Below are 18,177 nucleotides of genomic sequence, written 5' to 3' on the forward strand. Positions count from 1 at the left end.
TGACTGAGTTGACCAAGGTTATGTCACAGAATCCAGTTGTTGGTTTAGGATCCATGAGTGGATGAAAATAAATTAGTCATTAGGATATGCCATCATTTCAACAAATTGGATGGGGATTGGTGATGGGAATGACCTGTGCATGTTCTTATTGATATAATCTGTTCTGGCCCTTCTGAAAAAAATCTTTTTTGATTTTTATCATCCCTAAATGTAGTGAAGAGGCATAGCAGCTGCCTTTACTTGCTCCCTTAGTGATGAATGGTGGAAGTTCAGGTGTGTTTGACAGGTGAGTTTTGCTGAATTGAATGCCCAAAGAGAAGGGAACCCTGGGGTCACCTGTACCCATCTCTGCCCACCTCTATTTATAGTTGTACAAACCACCACCTGGGGTTTGTAGATGTCTTATTTTTCTTCCACTTGCTTTTTGTCAGCTCCAGGAAAAATAATATAATGGGAACTTTTGAATGGCCTTTTTCTTGAGATACCTATAGGATTGGAGAGGAGGGCAAGGAGGGAAGCACTCTATGGATCCAAATCAGTGCTTTTTCTCTACCAAGGACATTTGAGTCTCACCGTTTAGCAACATTTATGTAGATTTCCCAGTGTATATGTACATATGTGTACCTAAGCACAAAACTGTATGTGCACACACATAACATCCACATAATTAAAAAATTTGGATTCGTTATGTTTTTATTTTGAACTGGGAGCACGGTAAGAGCTACATTTCCCATAATACATACACACAAAAGTGAAAAATAAAAAGAAATCAAAACATTCTTCAAGCATAGTATATGCTGGGTCTCCGTGATTCTGTTTCTATAAGAAATCTATAGGATTTTGGCTCTGATGCCACAAAAGGTAGGTTTTTTTTTTAAGGATACTTCTGAATTCATCCTTCAAAAGTGACTCAAAATGCTACTTTAAAGTGAGACAAAATAGGCGAGCTAAGGGTTAAGTCCTAAGTGACCACACAAGGCAGACCGGGCCTTTGGTTACAAGGAGAGTTGCACCAATTGATTTCAGTTTTAAAAACCAAACCAAAACTTGACATATTACTGATCTAGACACCTCTTGTCAACATCACCTGCAAATAAGATGCATCAATTTAAAATAGGGTTGGTGAGTTCCCTTGGTATATGGCTATATTTAAATGTGTTCACTTTCCTGATATGTAAAATATGCAATGTCATTTTTTTAAAACATAATAGAATAGCATCAGCTCTAAAAGTTTCTCAATTGGAAATCATTACTATTTACTTTTTATATATATACATATATAATATATGTTAAAAAAAAAAAAAGCTATTTTTTTTTCCCTGAATTTTCACATTTGTGCTGATGACGAACATGAATGGCGACCCAAACAAAGAGAAGATGCTAAGAACGGCGGACGTTGTTGTTTTGGACTACTTCCCATTGCCTCTCACAGGCAAATAGGCCACCCCAGTTAGCTTGCCAGAGAAAGCCCCCTTGGTGAATAGTTGCCATAGAGTGTGCTACATTCCCAGGCCAACAGAAGGAAACCGGGAATACTTTGCAGCAATTCTTCTAAGTACACTTGCATTTGCTGCACATGCACTGTGAACAGACCTTGGCAAGTACTTCCAGTTGCTACTTTTCTCTGTCACCTGGCAAGGACAGAGCCCACGCAGAGCCCACCCTGACTCAGTGAGAATTCATCTCCCCCAGCATGCTGAGGTGGGAGGAGAGCCAGGTGTATAATGCAGCATAGAAAGTCATTGTACTAAGGACAGGAGAACTACAACCACTGACAACGTACACATGTACTTATTGCTGTTGTCTGTACAGGCTGCCCTGGCCATCACTGGTCACAGGAATATGAGAGCACAGCATTATGTACAGACAATTACACCGAAAACAGACCCAAGACTAGTTTACAAGAAAGGAACAGAGACACCTGATTCCAGACTCTCGACCGATTTCCTCAGCGGTGCAGCAGTGGTGTCCCTTGGACAGGTAGACTCGAGGATTAATTTTCCAGGTCACCTGCACTGTTATTGGGGTGTTAGAAACCTTTTCTCTTAAGACTCATGGGGATTAACAGGTTAGTTTCGTGGGGCTGGGGAAGGGGGAGGTGAGCCCTCAGATACAGACACGACACAGAGGGATAACAGTGCACAGGTCACATGGCCAACTGGACCAGTGACCAACGTCTTAATGACAACCTCGCCAGTCACGACAGGTGGCCCCCATGAAAATAGTGCTTGTTTTAAAGTGCTAGATGTTTATGCTGTCCTTGGTAGATCCCACCTTTGAGAGACCATAAAGTGCTTTTTGTTTATAGCATTTTTGTTTGTTTTGTTTTTTAGCGTGAATATCGCAGAAACAAAAGTTAATCCCTTTATAGTTGCTATAGCCTGTCATGGAAGGATGTATTGAAGAGTCTAAACTGGGCGTTGCAAATGGGGGCTCAGTTTCCTTTTGAATTTTGCAGTTTTTTTCCTGTTTTAAATCAATTAGATTTCATTGTGGCTCACTTGTGGTCTCTTTGCTTATGGTATTTCTTTTGCATATCTAACACTTACATTATCTTTTTGATTCTAGGCTAGCTAAAGCTCCAAAAATATTCTTGTTTTCTCCCACAACATTCTATTGGTGCCCAAATTCACTGCACTGGGTAAATGTCAGAGTTACCAACCCCTCCCCAGAAGGTAAGGAGTCAATTTAAATCAGATACAAGTGGTGCAACTCACCCTGCTTTGACCTCAAAACAAAAGCTCAGGTTTCTACAGAATATTGAAGTAGATGAAGGGTCTGCAATAAGTTTTTCAGGCCAGAACCTTGGCTTGTACCATTGCTCACATTCCCATGTTGTAAGCATCCCCTGCTCCCTTGAAACGCTGTCTCCAGCGGAGAGGCAGAGGACCAGTGTGCCCAATGTTTGGGAAGCGGGCTGCTGACTGGGCTCGTCCTCCCCTGTCCCTTCCTTTCCCTTGGGTTTACTCCTGTACCCTGCTCTGTTCTTCCCTGGGAGGGATGGAGGCATCCCCATCCAAGGCTGGAACATTTGAGTGAACTGAGGGAGGTACCGAGTACAAGGCTAGGGGGAGAAGAGAGTCTAGGGAGGGAGGGGGAAACTGGGACTGCTGTGGACCTTGTTCCCAGCCCCTCCACAGAAGGATGTAACAGGAGAGATCCAAGGAGATAGTGTAGCCGGCCAGCCTCACTCTGACGGGTGTACTGCGGCCTGGGAAGTTCCGTAGATGATCCTTCCAGAGCGGTACTTGCTTGGCTGCTCTGGGCATTTCCTTGGATATACTTCATTCTCTGTTTTATTTAGAAACAAGTGGCTTGTTTCATTTGTAAAGTTCATGCAGAAAAGCTCAGTGGTGAGGGAGCGGACAGCATCCCCTAGAACGTGCCATCAGGTCTCCTATCCTAGGGCTTTTCAGATGCTCGGATCCTTGGTGCTTCCCTGACCTCCACCCCCTGGCAGCACATGGACCTCTGGGGATATGTGATTATCTAATTTGCCCTTTTCTTGACTTCTCTGGTTCTTTCCAGTCAATGTTTCCATGGAATAAACACAGTTCTGCCCTAGAAACTTGGGCGAGGTGGGCAAAGGGGAGAGCTCCTGGTGGTTCTTGTCCATCCTGTGCACACTGTCCCTGTGCCGGAGGAACCCGCTGGTGGTGAGGCTGTACTTTGGACTGGTGTTGCTGTGAAGGCTCTTGGGGGGACTGGAGTCCACACTGTAGAGCAGCTGCCCCTCATCGTCAGTGTCTGCATCGATGTACTGATGGATGCTGGCGTCGTGGAAGTTGAATGCTATGGCTGCGTGCTTCTCGGGGGATTTGGTGGGGGTCCTGGCACTTGCTGTGGTGTAGACGGAGGACTCCGGGCTCAGCAAGGATCGGTCCGCAAGCAGGGCGCTCTCAAGGCCAGGGGCGGGGACACCGCCCCGGCTCCTCAGAGGGTCTGGATACAGCCCCAAGATGCTACCCATGGGCAAAGGGGAGCTTTGGTCCCCTTCCATGAAATTGACTTTCAGCGACCGCAGTTTCAAGGGGTTGTTTGTCTTCATGGAGCTCTTGGGGCTCTCGATAAAGAAGCTGGAGTTCTGGCTGCCATCGGGGGTCGGGTTGGAGTCCGACAGCCTGCTCCCGCCTGAGTCCAAAGGGCCCCGCCAGCCGAGCTCCTGGGCCACAGGCCCGCTAGCTTTGCTAGAGAGGGACGCCAAAGGGCTGTGGGAGAACCTGCTGGACTCCGGGAAGTCTGTGGCGCAGCTGATGAAGCTGTCGATGCTGGACATGCTGCGCATGTCGATCACCCCTTCCGTGCGCGTTGGTAGGAGGGGCACTACGGGGCCAGGGAGGCTGTCCATCTCGAGCTCTTCCTGGTGTTTGCCCTGCTGGGCCGAGTCCTTGGTGTTGAGGTTTGGCTGCGACTGAGTCTTGGCCATCTTGTTGTACATGTCTTCCAGCTGCTGGACGTTCAGATGCTGGGGGCTGCAGGATGACCTGGCCTTCTCTGGGGAGCCTTGCTCTTTTGTTTCAAAGGACTTACTGGAGCTGGTTTCGGACAGGGTCCTCTTTGTCCACTTCCATTTGCTAGGAGACAAGTGGTTATCTTGGACCTTGTCCTTCTTCCCCAAGGTCTCCCCGTTCTTTTCCACTACAATGTCCATCATTTCTATGCTTCGGGCAAAAGCATCCTTCATGTTCATGGAAACGATGCTGCCATTTCTCTTGGCTCTCTCCAGGGCTTCCCGGCGTTTGATGGCTTTTTCTTGTCTCTTCTGCTCCTTGTAGAACTCGGAGAAGTTGTTGACGATGATGGGGATGGGAAGGGCGATCACCAAGACCCCTGCAATGCAGCACAACCCCCCTACGATTTTACCCAAGAGGGTCTTGGGGTAGATGTCTCCATAGCCCACTGTGGTCATGGTGATTGTGGCCCACCAGAATGAGGCCGGGATGCTTTTGAATTTAGTGTCGTCCTCATCCTTCTCAGCAAAGAAAACCAGGCTGGAAAAGATCATGATACCCATGGCCAGGAAGAGAATCAGCAAGCCGAGCTCATTGTAGCTGCGTCTGAGGGTGAACCCCAAAGACTGCAGGCCAGTGGAGTGCCGCGCCAGCTTGAGGATCCGGAGGATTCTCATGATTCGGAAGATTTGCACAACCCGGCGCACGTTTTGAAACTGCAGCACGCTCTTGTTGGATTCTGTTAGGAAAATGGTGACATAGTAGGGCAAAATAGCCAGTAAGTCAATAGCATTGAGTGGGCCCTTGAAGAACTTCCACTTCTTGGGTGAGGACAGGAACCGAAGGAGGTATTCCATAGTGAACCAGGCGATGCACACAGCCTCCACGTGGGCCAGCTGGGGGTTGTCCGTACTCTGTCCAAACTCATCCAGGCTCTGGAGCTCAGGAAGCGTATTGAGCGACAAGGCAATAGTTGAGAGGACAATGAACATAATGGAGATGATGGCCAAGATCTGTGAAGAGAAGAGAGCTGGATTTAGTCAATAATAATAGTAGTAGTAATAGGAAAGTTATTTTATACTTGTATATTTGTATTGAGAGGCAATGTGATAATAGCAAAAGATAATAATCAGTCTAGAATTTAAGAAGAACCCCAAGGTTTGCAAAGTGTTTTATGTGTGACATAACAGAAGATAATGATAAGGCTAGAATTTATATAGAACTTTAAGGTTTGCCAAGTGTTTTATGTATATTATTTTATTTAATCATCACAACAATTCTGTGAGGTAGGTGCTATTATTATTCCCTCTTTATAGGTAAAGAAACTGAGTCTTGCATAGTGTCATATAGACCTTAAGTCTCTACTTTCTAACTGGAGACAGCTAGATAGATCAATGGAGAGAGTGCTAATCCTAGAGTCATGAAGATCTGAATTCAAATCCATCCTCAGACACTTATTAACTGTGTGATCCTGGGCAAGTTGCTTAACTCTCTTTGTCTTAATACATTGGAGAAAGAAATGGCAAACCACTCCAGTAACTTTGTCAAGAAAATTCCATGGATTATATGGTCCATGGGGTTATAAAAAGCCCTATACTAGAACTGGCTTCAAATCCAGGAAGATTTGGATAAGAATTCTGCTTATGACATATATAGGCTGTATGATCTGGTCAAGTATGTATGATTCTCAATTTCAGAGAAGATTCTGTCTAGTATTAATAGAGGGAATTTCCTCACTCCAGCCATTCATCATACCAATGAGATCATATGTCTAGTCTTATCCCATGGAACTAGCTCTTTGTATCATCTCACTTCATGGTCTCCAAGTTATTTTCACTATAGAAAGCCAGTATGGTATAGGATATAGAATTCGGCATTTGGAATCAGGAAGTTTAGTTAGTAATTTAATTCTCTTACTAGCCCCAGGATTATAGCCAAGTTACTGAACCCAACAAGGAATAAATTTCCTAATCTATACAATGGAGACAACAGTATGTTAACCAAGGTTTCTTAAACTGTGAATTATAGTCAGTTGGGTAAATGAATATGAAGGTCACAAAATTATTATTAATAAATTATTAAAACCACCAAATAAATAAATAATTGCTAAAATAAATAAAATCAAATAAAATTATTATTTTTGAAATCCATGCCTTTATTTTTTATACTAATAACTTTTCATTTTTCAATATATATGCAAATACAGTTTTCAACCTTCATCCTTGCATGCTCCACAAGAAAAATCCAGATCAAAAGGGAAAAAATGAGAAAGAAAAAAAACAAGCAAGCAAACAATAACAACAACAAAAGGTGAAACTACTATGTTGTGATCACATTTGGTCCCATATTCCTTTTTCTGGATGCAGATAACTCTCTCCATCACAAGACTATTGGAATTGATCTGAATCATCTCACTGCTGAAAAGAACCAAGTCCATCATAGTTAATCATCACATAATCTTGTTGTTGCCGTGTACAATGTTCTCTTAGTTCTACTACTTCACGTAGTATCAGTTCATGTAAATCTCTCCAGGCCTTTCTGAAATCAGCCCACTGATCATTTCTTATAGAGAAATAATATTCCATAACATTCATATACTATAACTTATTCAGCCATTCCCCAATTGATGGACATCCACTCAGGTTCCAGTTTCTTGTCACTACAAAAAAGGGTTGCTACAAACATTTTTGCACATGGGTGTCCTTTTCCCTTTTTTATGATCTTTTTGGAATACTAGAGACACTATTAGAGACACTACTGTATCAAAGGGTATGCACAATTTTACAGCCCTTTGGGCATAGTTCCTAATTGCTCTCTAAAATTGTTGAATCATTTCATAACTCCACCAACAATATATGAGTGTCCCAGTTTTCCCATATCCTCTCTAACATTTATCATTATATTTTCCTATCATCTTAGCCAATCTGAGAGGTACAAAGGTGAACTCACAGAATTGTCTTAATTTTCATTTCTCTAATCAAAAGTGCTAAATAAAAATTATTATCAATAAATGTTTGATGTGTATATATATTTTATATGTTTATTTATTTGGGGTTACACAAAATTTCTGGGTGAAAAGCTATTAAGAAAAAAAATTGCAATCTACTTTTAACTTTAATCTGCATTATTAACACTAAGGTCTAGAAATCAACAAAATAACTCAAGCCCTGAATTGTGGTGTTTGCCAATTTTGGAAGTATAAATGCTCCTTGATAATTTAATAATGGGTTTTGTAAGCTGATTAGAGCTGGCTCCAGCATGCTCCTGGATGGGAAGGACCTTAGAACACAACATATTAGAACCCAGAACACATAGGAAAGTTAGTGCATAGGACATAAAATATCAGTGCTGAAAAGGATGTTAGATAAATATCAACTTGTCCAACCTACTTTTTTTATTGAGGCCCAGATAGGGTAGGTAGGGGAAATCACTTGTCCCAGAGACACAAAATAAATCAATAGCAGCTTTGGGACTAGACCTCAAGTCTTCTGATTACTAGTCCAGTGTTCTTTTCATTTATGACACTAGCACCATAAAGAGTACTATTAATCCCATTGGTTAGATGGGGAAGTAGTATAGTGAAAACACTGGCTTTGAAATCAGATCTCACCCTGCAGCTTACTACTTATGTGGCTCTGAGCAATTCATTGAGCCTTTTAAAGCCTTTTTTCTCTTGGGCAAAATGACAAGAGTTGGACTCTCTCTTTCTATGTCTCCTTCCAATTCTGACATTTTGTGTTCTGTGATCCTAATAATACACATACAATTAAATATAACATAATATAGATTATATGTTATATATTATCTGTATAAATGTTATATAGATATGTGCTGGTATTTATGTATATGTGGACTTGTATATATAACCATATATGTATGCGTATATATAGTTAAATTTGCTTGCACCCTCAAATTTGTTTATGTGTGTATACGTTTGTGAGAGAGAGAGAGAGAAAGACAAAGAGAGAAAGAAAGAGAGAGAAAGACAAAGAGAGAGACAGACAGAGAGAGAGACAGAGACAGAGACACACAGAGAGATTTTCAGGGTTAGGAAGTAGCTGTCCTCAAAACTGTAGGGAATAATGCAAATGCATCACTGGAAGAGTGCTTCTTGGAGTTTTTATATACACACTGTATTTCAACCTGCATAAGACCCAGCCCCTATCAAAGTGTGTGGAATACTCATAATTGATGTGTTGCAAAGGCAGACACATAAATTATGTACCAGCTATTGTCTGTTTAACCTTGGCTGGTTGTTGAAATGACTCTCCCCTTTACACCTGGGAATGTGCCCTGACAGAGAAAAGAAAGAAATATCTTCCTCATAAGAAGAAGAGAAAAATCATTTCTCTTCCTCCTTATTCTCTCAAAGTTATGTAAGGGAGTTTCTGGAGGAGAAGGTAGAATGGTGTATCAATCAATCAATCAACACATATTTATAAAGGACCTACTGTTCTAGATACTGGGGATACAAAAATAACTGGTTTTTTTTTTAAAAACAAAACAGTTCCTGCCTTTAAGGACCTTATATTCTACCAGGAGAAGCAACATATACACATCTAAGAAGATAATGAATAAATACAAATAAAAAATTAAAAAATAGAAGTCACTCTGAACTCAGAGTCAGGACTAAATTTAAGTTCTTCCCTAATTGATAGTGTGAATTTGGACAACATGTGCATCTTCTCTCTGGGCTTTCATTATAAAATAATGATAGCTAGTATTTCCATATTATATTCTCTCTCTCTCTCTCTCTCTCTCTCTCTCTCTCTCTCTCTCTCTCTTTCTCTCTCCCCCCCCCCATATGTATATACTTTGTCTCTGTCTCTGTCTGTCTCTCTGTGTATACTATATAACTATTAGCTAACATTTCTATAGCACCTATTTTGTGCTAGACAATATGCTTTACATTTTGTCTCATCTGATGCCCACAAACAACCTGGGAAAGTGGGGGTTATCATTATCATTGCCATTTTACAGTTGAAGAAACAGGGAGACAAAGGTCGTTACGTGGCCAAGGGTCACATAGATCTAAAGTAATTGATCTCAGATTTGACTTCAAGTCCTCCAATACTCTAATTCCTGAACCACCTGGCTGCCTCCCATATGAGATACTTGGTCTAGATGCTCTTTAAAATCCATTCCATCTGTAACATTCTATTTTCTAAGTTATTTTTCACTTCTTATGTTTATCTGTTTAGATAAAGGCTTCTGAAGTAGGGATCCCAACTCCCTTCTCCTCTCATTTCTTCTGCCCTCTCTCCCTCCCCTCTTCTTTCTCCCCTAGATAGCAAACAATATAGGTTAAATATGTGCCTAAATTAATTTTTAAGTAATCAAAAGATGAAAAAATTAATTTTTTTTAAAAGAAGAAAGGATCTTAAATTTCATCTGGCCTAATTGCCTGAATGATGTAAGAATTCCAGGAGCTCCAGCTCACTCAGCCTATGTTTTAAGACTTGTAATCCAGGGAACAATATCTCTCAGAATAGTCGTCTACATTGTTGCACAGCTGTAACTGTTGGGAAGCAAAATCTGCCTTCTTGTAACTACTACCTGTTAGGTAGGTAGGTGATACAATGGATAGAGTCCTGGAGTCAGGAAGACCTGGATTCAAATGTGGCTTCAGATATTTAGTTGTGTGAACCTGGGCAAGTCAATTCAGTTATGTCTGTCTCAGTTTCCTCAACTGCAAAGTGGGGATGATAAATAATAGCACCTACTTTCAGGGTTGTTATAATTATCAAAAGAGGTAATTGTGAAGTGCTCAGTCTGGGGCTTGGACCATAGTAAGGTGGTTCTATAGTATTATTAGTTTTGCCCTCTGGATCAAAATGAGCCTTTCTTCTACCTGACAGCTCTTCAGAAACTGAAGACAGTGTTCATGTACACATCGAATCTCCTCTACTCTAACTATAACCGTAACCCTAAATGCCCCCAGTTTTCCCAACTATTTCCTCATAGAACATGAGGAGTCCCATTCCTCTCTAATGCCTTCCAGCTTTTCTAATCCTTCCTATGACCTGATACTCACAACTGGACAGAACGCTTCAGGAGGGATTTGATCACCCTTATCCCCTTGTTCTGAATATTTTTCCCTATTTGGGGTCTGACAAAATAGCATATTTTAGATGTGATCTCAGAGACAGTGAAGCCAGGAGTCAAATGTTCACATTCTTTTATATCCCCAGTGCTTAGCACAATGCCTGGCACATAGTAAGAGCTTAATAAATGCTAATTGACTTATTAACTGTAAATCACTGGGTTTAGAGTTCAAAAATTTCAGTTTGATTTCTATAGTTTAGCTGTAAGTCACTTTCCCTTTCAAGATCTTATTTTTTACTTCAATAAAATGGAGATAATATTTGTACTACATACTTTATGGGAATGTGTAGAGGAAAGTGCCATTTCAACTGCATTAAGCTCTTATCGAAATGTGTTCTATGATGATTATTTGTAGAAACCAAGAACATTCTAACATGGTCTCTCCCCATTTCAACAGAGGAAAGACTTTTTAAAGAAATGCTCCAGAATAAACTCTTGGTCTTTAGTGAGAGGAGCCCTTAGTTGACCCCGAAATGAATGGGACTGTTTGGTTTATTCACCTTTGTCCTTTCTCACAGAATGAGAGCTGGAAGGGTCTTTCTTTGTACAATTGTGATTGTACAGGACAATAGAACAAGGGCTAAAAGGAATGTTGAAAGCCATTTTGCCCAATTCCCTCATTTTATGGATGTGGAAATTAGGACCATAAAGGTGAAACTCAAGCTCAGGCTCTTTATCTCCAGAACTGATGCTCTTTCCACTGTACCAGGTCTTGTGACCTTGGAAAAGTCATTGAATTTCACAAAGAAGGAAAGTGAATCCTAGAGAGGCAGGCAAGGTCACAAGTCAGAGTAAATGCCAGATATGGATACAGATTTGGGGACTTTTTTTATTATGCCTGAATGCTTCCTCCAAGATCTTCAGCATGTCTATAGGCAAATATCAGATGGGGAAGGATCAGATTTAGGAGAGGGATCAGATACCCAGCACTTGGGTCTCAGAGTCTTTGTAGGATATTTCTTAGGACTCAGGATCCTGTTCTGAAACTGGCTCCCTTTAGGAACACAGAGAATACTGCAGAAAGCAGGCAAAGCCTGAGCATGGTAGCACAGCTCTGTAATTTCAGCTCTTGGGGAGTATAGGTTTATGAGCTTAAGAGTTCTAAGCTATAGTGAGCTAAGATGATCAGGGGGCTGAATTGAGTCTAGAAGAAATATGTTGAGCCAGGGTTATAGGATCACTAGGTTGCCAAAAGAGATCAGGAATGGAGTAGGTCAAAGCCTCCGTACCAATCAGTAGTACAACAGGGTAGCTCATGAATTTCTAATATGGGAGAGAAGAAAAAATGAAAAGAAGATAGGAAGAAAGAAAGATAAGGAAAGAAGGAAATAAAGAAAGAGGGAGAGAAAGAAAAGGAAAGAATAAAGAAAGGAAGGGAGTTAGGAAAGGAAAGAAAGGAAGACAGAAAGAAAGGAATGAATAAATAAATAAAGAAAGGATAGAAAGAAAAGAAAACAGATATGGCTGTCTGAAAATGGCCACTACTAACCCCAGACCCTAAAGCAATTACCTCTTTACAATTCTTCTCTAATCAAAGCCACTGATTGTGAAATGAAATTCTAGTCTTTATAGAAAACAATTTTGAATTATTTGAGAAAAATGCCTAAACTATTCATATACTTTGGGCCTGAAATCTCTACTATGGAAAATGATATGTTAGTTTTTATAAAGAGATCAGAGATAGAAACATTTTCTCTATATATATCTTGGTATGTATATATATATGTGCATTTATATACATAAGTATGTGTGTATCTATAACATATGTGCATGTATTTGTATATACATATATAATACCCATTATATGTATTGTATGTTTTATACACATATATTTCATACACATATACACAATACACTAAGATATTTGTAATAACACTTTTTTTACAGTAGCAAAATTGAAATAAAGAGGATATCTGTTTCCTGGAAATGGCTGAACAAATTATGATATATGAATATAATAGATTTTTATTAGTAAGAAATGCACAATATAAGGAACGTTAGAGAGACATGGGAAAACTTATGTGATATGATGCAGAGAGAAGTGAGCAGAACCAGTAAAAGAGTCTACACAATAAATACCATAATATGAAAGAATCAGGAAAAGTATTAAGGACCACACCTAAATGTAAAACCCAGAAAGCCTGTAAAGGGTTAAAGGGGATTGTACCATTAAGGGGCTGGTCGGTGCTCCGAAAGCCCCCACAACTGTGAATTATAACACAATTGAAGGAATTGCAAATCAGCCTTTACTGACGCACATGTTTGTGGATTGGGAATGAAATAAATTGGAGGCAAGAGGGAAGAGGGAAAAGATCAGAAAATGCAACTGCCTCTCAGTCTCCTTGTATCGTTATCATCCTCTCACATGAAGGGATCTATTCTGCTGGTCAGAAGTGGATCCCCAGCCACTGGCAGATGGTTCCTGAACAGAAAAGAGTTCACAATGAATACCATAATATGAAAACTGACCATTTGGTTACTATAGCAAGTAATCTTGACTTCAGGGAAGACATAAGGATACATACTTCCTTTCATTGGAGAAGTGGGGAAGGGAAGTTTTTGACTGTGGAATGATACAATGTTTCAGACATAGTACATGTTGGCTGGTTTTGCTTAAATATTTTTGTCTTGTTATAAAGGAGGGCTCAATGGAAGAAGGAGAGCAATATAACAAAATCACTGTGAGATCAAAACAAAAGGCATCTCTTCTCAACAACGAGGTGATTCAGGCCAATTCTGACAGACTTGTGATGGAGAGAACTATTTACATCCAGAGAGAGGACTATTGGGACAGAATGTGAATCACAATATAGTATTTTCACCTTTTTGCTGTTGTTTGCTTGCTTGTTTTTAATTTTCTCGTTTATCTTCTCCTTTTTGATCTGATTTTTCTTGTTCAGCATGATAACGGTAGAAATATGTTTAGAAGAATTGAACATGTTTAACCTATATTGGATTACTACGATTATCTAAGGAAGGGGAAAGTTGGGGAAGGAAGGAGAAAAATTTGCAAGGGTGAATGTTGAAAACTATCTTTGCATGTATTTGGAAGATGAAAGGCTATTATAAAAAGAATAATATATCAATGGCCAAAAAAAAGGCATCAAAAAACTCAAAAAATAAGATGAGCCACCAATTTTATTTACAAATTTGGATTTGGAAGAGATCTCGGAGGCCATCTAAGACAGCTCCTCTTTTTACAGTTAAGGAAACTGAGGTCATGACAGTTAAGCGATTCATTCTAAGTCACTTAGGGAATAAGTGGCAAAGCTAAGATTCAAACCCAAGTTTTGACTCTAAATCTCGGAGTCTTTCTGCACTGATGCTTCTCAATTCCTTTGATGGAGTCACTGGATCTCAGTGCCAGAGGGCAGGTCACAGCTCTCTAGCCTAACTGGGTACCTATTTTTGGAAACTTATAGTTAGTGGGATCCCATTACCTTCTATGGGAACTTGCATACTTTTCTATAATTAGGATGATTTTTCTTATGTTGAGTTAAACTTTAAAAAATTATTAAGCATTTACTGTGCTCCCCGCCCTTTGCTAGGCTATTGGGAAGACAGAACATTAGGTAACATACACATTTCCTGCTTTCAGGGAGCTTATAGTCTAGTAGGACCAATTAAGAGTTTATAGAATGATTCCCTATTACTTTTTCCCTCACAGTCCTATCCACAGGGCCTTTCACATAGAAATTGCACACTCAGTGATGATTTTTTAGGTTGTTTTGTAAAGAACACAAAGAACCAATCTAGTGATTTGGCCTTTGTGGGAATCTGACCGATGGGAGTTTTACTATGGCAGAGATGCTTGGGGGCAGCTGCTTTATTGTTTTAGTGACTTTTTCTTTGGAGGGGAGATGGCATAAGGGCAAGGAGAAGGGTAGAAGGATAAATACCCTATGTGTCTTTTGAAAGTAAAATTAACATTGGAGAGTAGAAAGAACTAGAATTGGAATCAAGGGACCTGAGTTTTAATTTTGCCTGTGGCTTTCTAGTTGTATGACCTTAAGTAATATACTTAACTTTTCTAGGCATCAGTTTCCATCTCTGGAAAATTAGAGGGGATTAGATTAGCTCTAAATTCTATGATTAAGAAGAATAACCAGAGCTCTCCTCCCAACTTCAAGTCCAGGAGAGACCTGTCTCTGGCTAAATTTCCAGAAGTTTTTTTTTTCACTTGCAAAGAATAAATGATAATAATAATAATAATAATAGGGCTAGGACCTGAGATTGCAGGAACCTATGATCTCATAGATATAGGGAAGAGAAAATTCCCTTTACCAATGCAGCTTGGCAAGTCCCCTGCAAATTTTAGTCATTGAGAATTGTTTCTAGTATTGAAAAGTTAAGTGACTTGCTAGTATCTCTCAGAGGGAGGATGTGAATGCTGCCTTCCTTCTGAGGCCAGATTTCTAGCCACCATCCTACAGCTGATGATAACAATTCTATGAATTAGGTTCATATCTATTTGATTAAGTATTATTATATATTATATAGATTAACACGAGGATTATACCTATTTGATAGGTGAGAAAAGAGACTTGCATCTGAGTGGGACCCAGATCTATCTATCTACAAATATTTATTAGATGCTTACTATATGCCATACATTGTGCCTGGCAAAAATGAAACAGTTCCTGCCCTCAAGGAGCTTGTATTATTGACTTTTAAGTAAGCTAGTATTCTTTCCACTGCATCATGCTGTCTCCAGAAAAAGTGATTTGCCTTTTCCCCTCCTCTTCTCTTCCTCCCCGCCCTTTTTAGAATACAGAAGGTATGTGTGAGAGCTGTCCAGCTATTTGCAGAACATCCGGTAGTCTCTATTTTCAACTGCTCAGGTGTCCCTGGCTTCTGGGGAATTAGTGTTCCCCAGTTTTAATCAGATGAATCATGGGAGCCAATCTGGTTATGGGGATTGGGGGCAGCCTGTTGACCTCAGGGGATTTTATTACACTCTTCCACCTTTCAGATAGGAAGGACCTGACTCGAGGGGGTAATGAGAGGGGAAATTCAGGGTCATTTGGATTCAGTTCAGTTAATTTCAGAAAACAGCTCCCAGTTCCAGGGACCAGCAGAAAATTATAGCCAAATGTCTTCTGTTTTCAGAGATATTAGGAGGCCCAGACTAAGGAAGGGAGGATCGAAGTGTAGAGAGGGGAGGGAAGGGAAAAATAGAAGAAAGGGAAAAGGATTGGGTCTAAAGAGTAGGTAGGATGTGTCCTACAGATATTAGGGGAATCCCACAGTCATAATCTTTGGAGTGGAGTCTTTGTGGTTCTATCTGGGTAGGTGATTGATGAAGGAGAGAAAATGTAATGAGAGTGAAGTGAGTTTGGGGGAGGGCTTTAGCTATGCATCAGAAAATGCCCAAATGTTGCCCTGAAAGGTTTCTATGGGAGCTAAAATAGCACTGGGGATAACAAGCCAGAGCTATGGGTTCCAGTGACTGCTCAAGCTCAGTGAGAAGGGCTCTAGCCTGGGCATTAGGAAAATTTAGTTTTGGTCATGGATCCACCACTAATTTATTGCCTGATCTTAGATTTATCACTTTTTTTTCAGACTTATTTTTATCATCTGTAAAATGAAAGGATCCATGGAAGGGATATCTGTGAATAGATTTCAGGGAGTGTAAATATATTTTTAAAAATTATTTTGCATCTTTGTATTTTATTTTATTGCATATTTTGTTATGCTTTGTCTTTTAAAATTTTTTTACAATATTAACCATATTTTGTACTGCATTTTAATAAACTGTTTCTTTTGTTAATCCTATAATTTTTACTTTATGCTTTAAAAACTATCCTTCTATAAAGGGATCCTAGATTGCCCAAGAGTTGCTCTGTCAATTTTAGCCTGAGCTAGAGAAGCTTTAAGTTTTCTCTCTGCTCTGGCCACCATTCTCTGTTATAAGGCTGTTCTTGTCCCCCCAGCTTTGACAATCTGAGTCATTGAACTATCCATCACCTTGTGGAAACTTCTTGGGTAAATGGCAACTTCCCAGCTATCTATGGCTGCCTATAAAGAATGAGAGATGAATAGAGAGAATAATAGAGGATGTGGTTTGAACCTTATTCAGAGACAGATATAAAACTTGCCATTTTCCATGAAATTCCATTGTAGCCTAACTGCTTTCCCCTCAATTCAACATTCCATTTCCTGCCTTCTTGCATTCATACAAACCCATGTCTACAGTAAACTTCCTTCTGATCTTTGCTTCTCACAAATCTTATCTTTCTTCAAGGCTTCTGTCTCAACCACTTTCTTTTCCTCCAACATGATACTCCATCTTCTGCCTTCACTAATTGTCACTAATTGTCCTCCATGCCTGGAATTCTCTCCCTCCTCACTTTTGCCTTTTAGAATTCTTGATTTCCATTAAGATGTAGCTCAATTCTCAGCTTCTATAGGAGGTTCCCCTTTTCTGGTTCCCCTCCTACCCCACAGTTATTAGAGCTTTTTCCTCCAAAAGCCTACTGACAATATTAGAATCAGGACTGTCTTCCTGACTCTAAGGTCAGTTCCCTTCCTAGGCCAGGTATTCATGAGGATTTTATCTCCTTGAGGTTTTTTTTGTCTTCAATCCCTAGAATATTAGCCCAATGACTGGAACAAATCCTTAAATGAGTGTGTGTGTGTGTGTGTGTGTGTGTGTTGTGTTCCTGGATATTTATTATGTCATTTGCTGGCCATACAAAATTATTAACTTTAAAAAATCTTAAGCAGTGGGAGGTTGTTGTACCTAACTTTCAGCTCATCATTGTCTGGGATTGCTTTGGCAGGGCTAGACCAAATGATTTCCAGGGCCTTATATGTCCCACAGATTGACTTCCCCACCCCTGCTTTAATTGATTGTTGATTGAAAGTCTGATAGATTGTTGAAGGCTTCCCTGATTTTCTCAATTGCTAGTACTGGCTCCCTACCCAACGGATTTTATATCTCCTCATCTATGTATTTGTCCTATCATCCCCAAGAGGATAAGTTCCTTAACTCAATGGATTGTATCTTTTTTGTCTCTATTCCCCAGTGCTTAACTCAGAGTAGATGCTTAATAAATGTTTGGTGAATTAAATTTGTTAGATTAGAAATTTGTTGGATTGTTGGAAGATTATTAGGAGTCCTGAGCTCTCTCCTTACGCAGAGGCAGTTTTGCATGGCAGAGCAGGCATATTCTGCTGAAGTCTAGCCCCAAGGCAAAGCTTCCAAGGGCAGTGATTTCAAGTCCAGTGATGTCATTAAGGGGAAAGACTGAAACTTCAAGGCCATCTGCTAAATGCAAGCACTTATAGTCTAGAGTGGGGGCTCTTAACCAGAGGTCTATGACCTTGTTTTAAATTATTTTGTAGTCCTTCGATATAATTGATTTCCTTTATAATTTCATGTATTTTAAAATGCATCTTAATGCATTTAAAAATACATTTAAAAACATTATTAGGTTAAGGGATCCATAGGCTTTACCACATTCCCAAAGGGGTCAAGTTAAAATGGGTAAAATATTGGGCTTGAAGTCAGGAATAGCTGGGTTCAAATCCTCTGATACTTTCTATCTGTGCAGCCCTAGGCAGTTTATTTCATTTCTATGTAACTAGAACTTTTTCAGTAAATTGCAGGTTTTGAACG

At 40.0% G+C, this 18,177-nt stretch overlaps 1 protein-coding gene across 1 annotated transcript in view; it reads right to left on the reverse strand.

The window, feature by feature from the left end:
- Nucleotides 1–617: 617 nt before the first annotated feature.
- KCNB1 (potassium voltage-gated channel subfamily B member 1) overlaps nt 618–18,177 on the reverse strand; it is a 122,527-nt gene continuing 104,967 nt past the window's right edge. The window contains exon 3 of the mRNA XM_003757701.3: nt 618–5,464. Coding sequence (XP_003757749.1) covers nt 3,413–5,464 — 2,052 coding nt within the window. The 3' untranslated portion in view covers nt 618–3,412. The remainder of the gene's footprint in view (nt 5,465–18,177) is intronic.

Source organism: Sarcophilus harrisii, chromosome 2, assembly GCF_902635505.1.
Source record: "Sarcophilus harrisii chromosome 2, mSarHar1.11, whole genome shotgun sequence".
NCBI classification, from domain to species: Eukaryota; Metazoa; Chordata; class Mammalia; order Dasyuromorphia; family Dasyuridae; genus Sarcophilus; species Sarcophilus harrisii.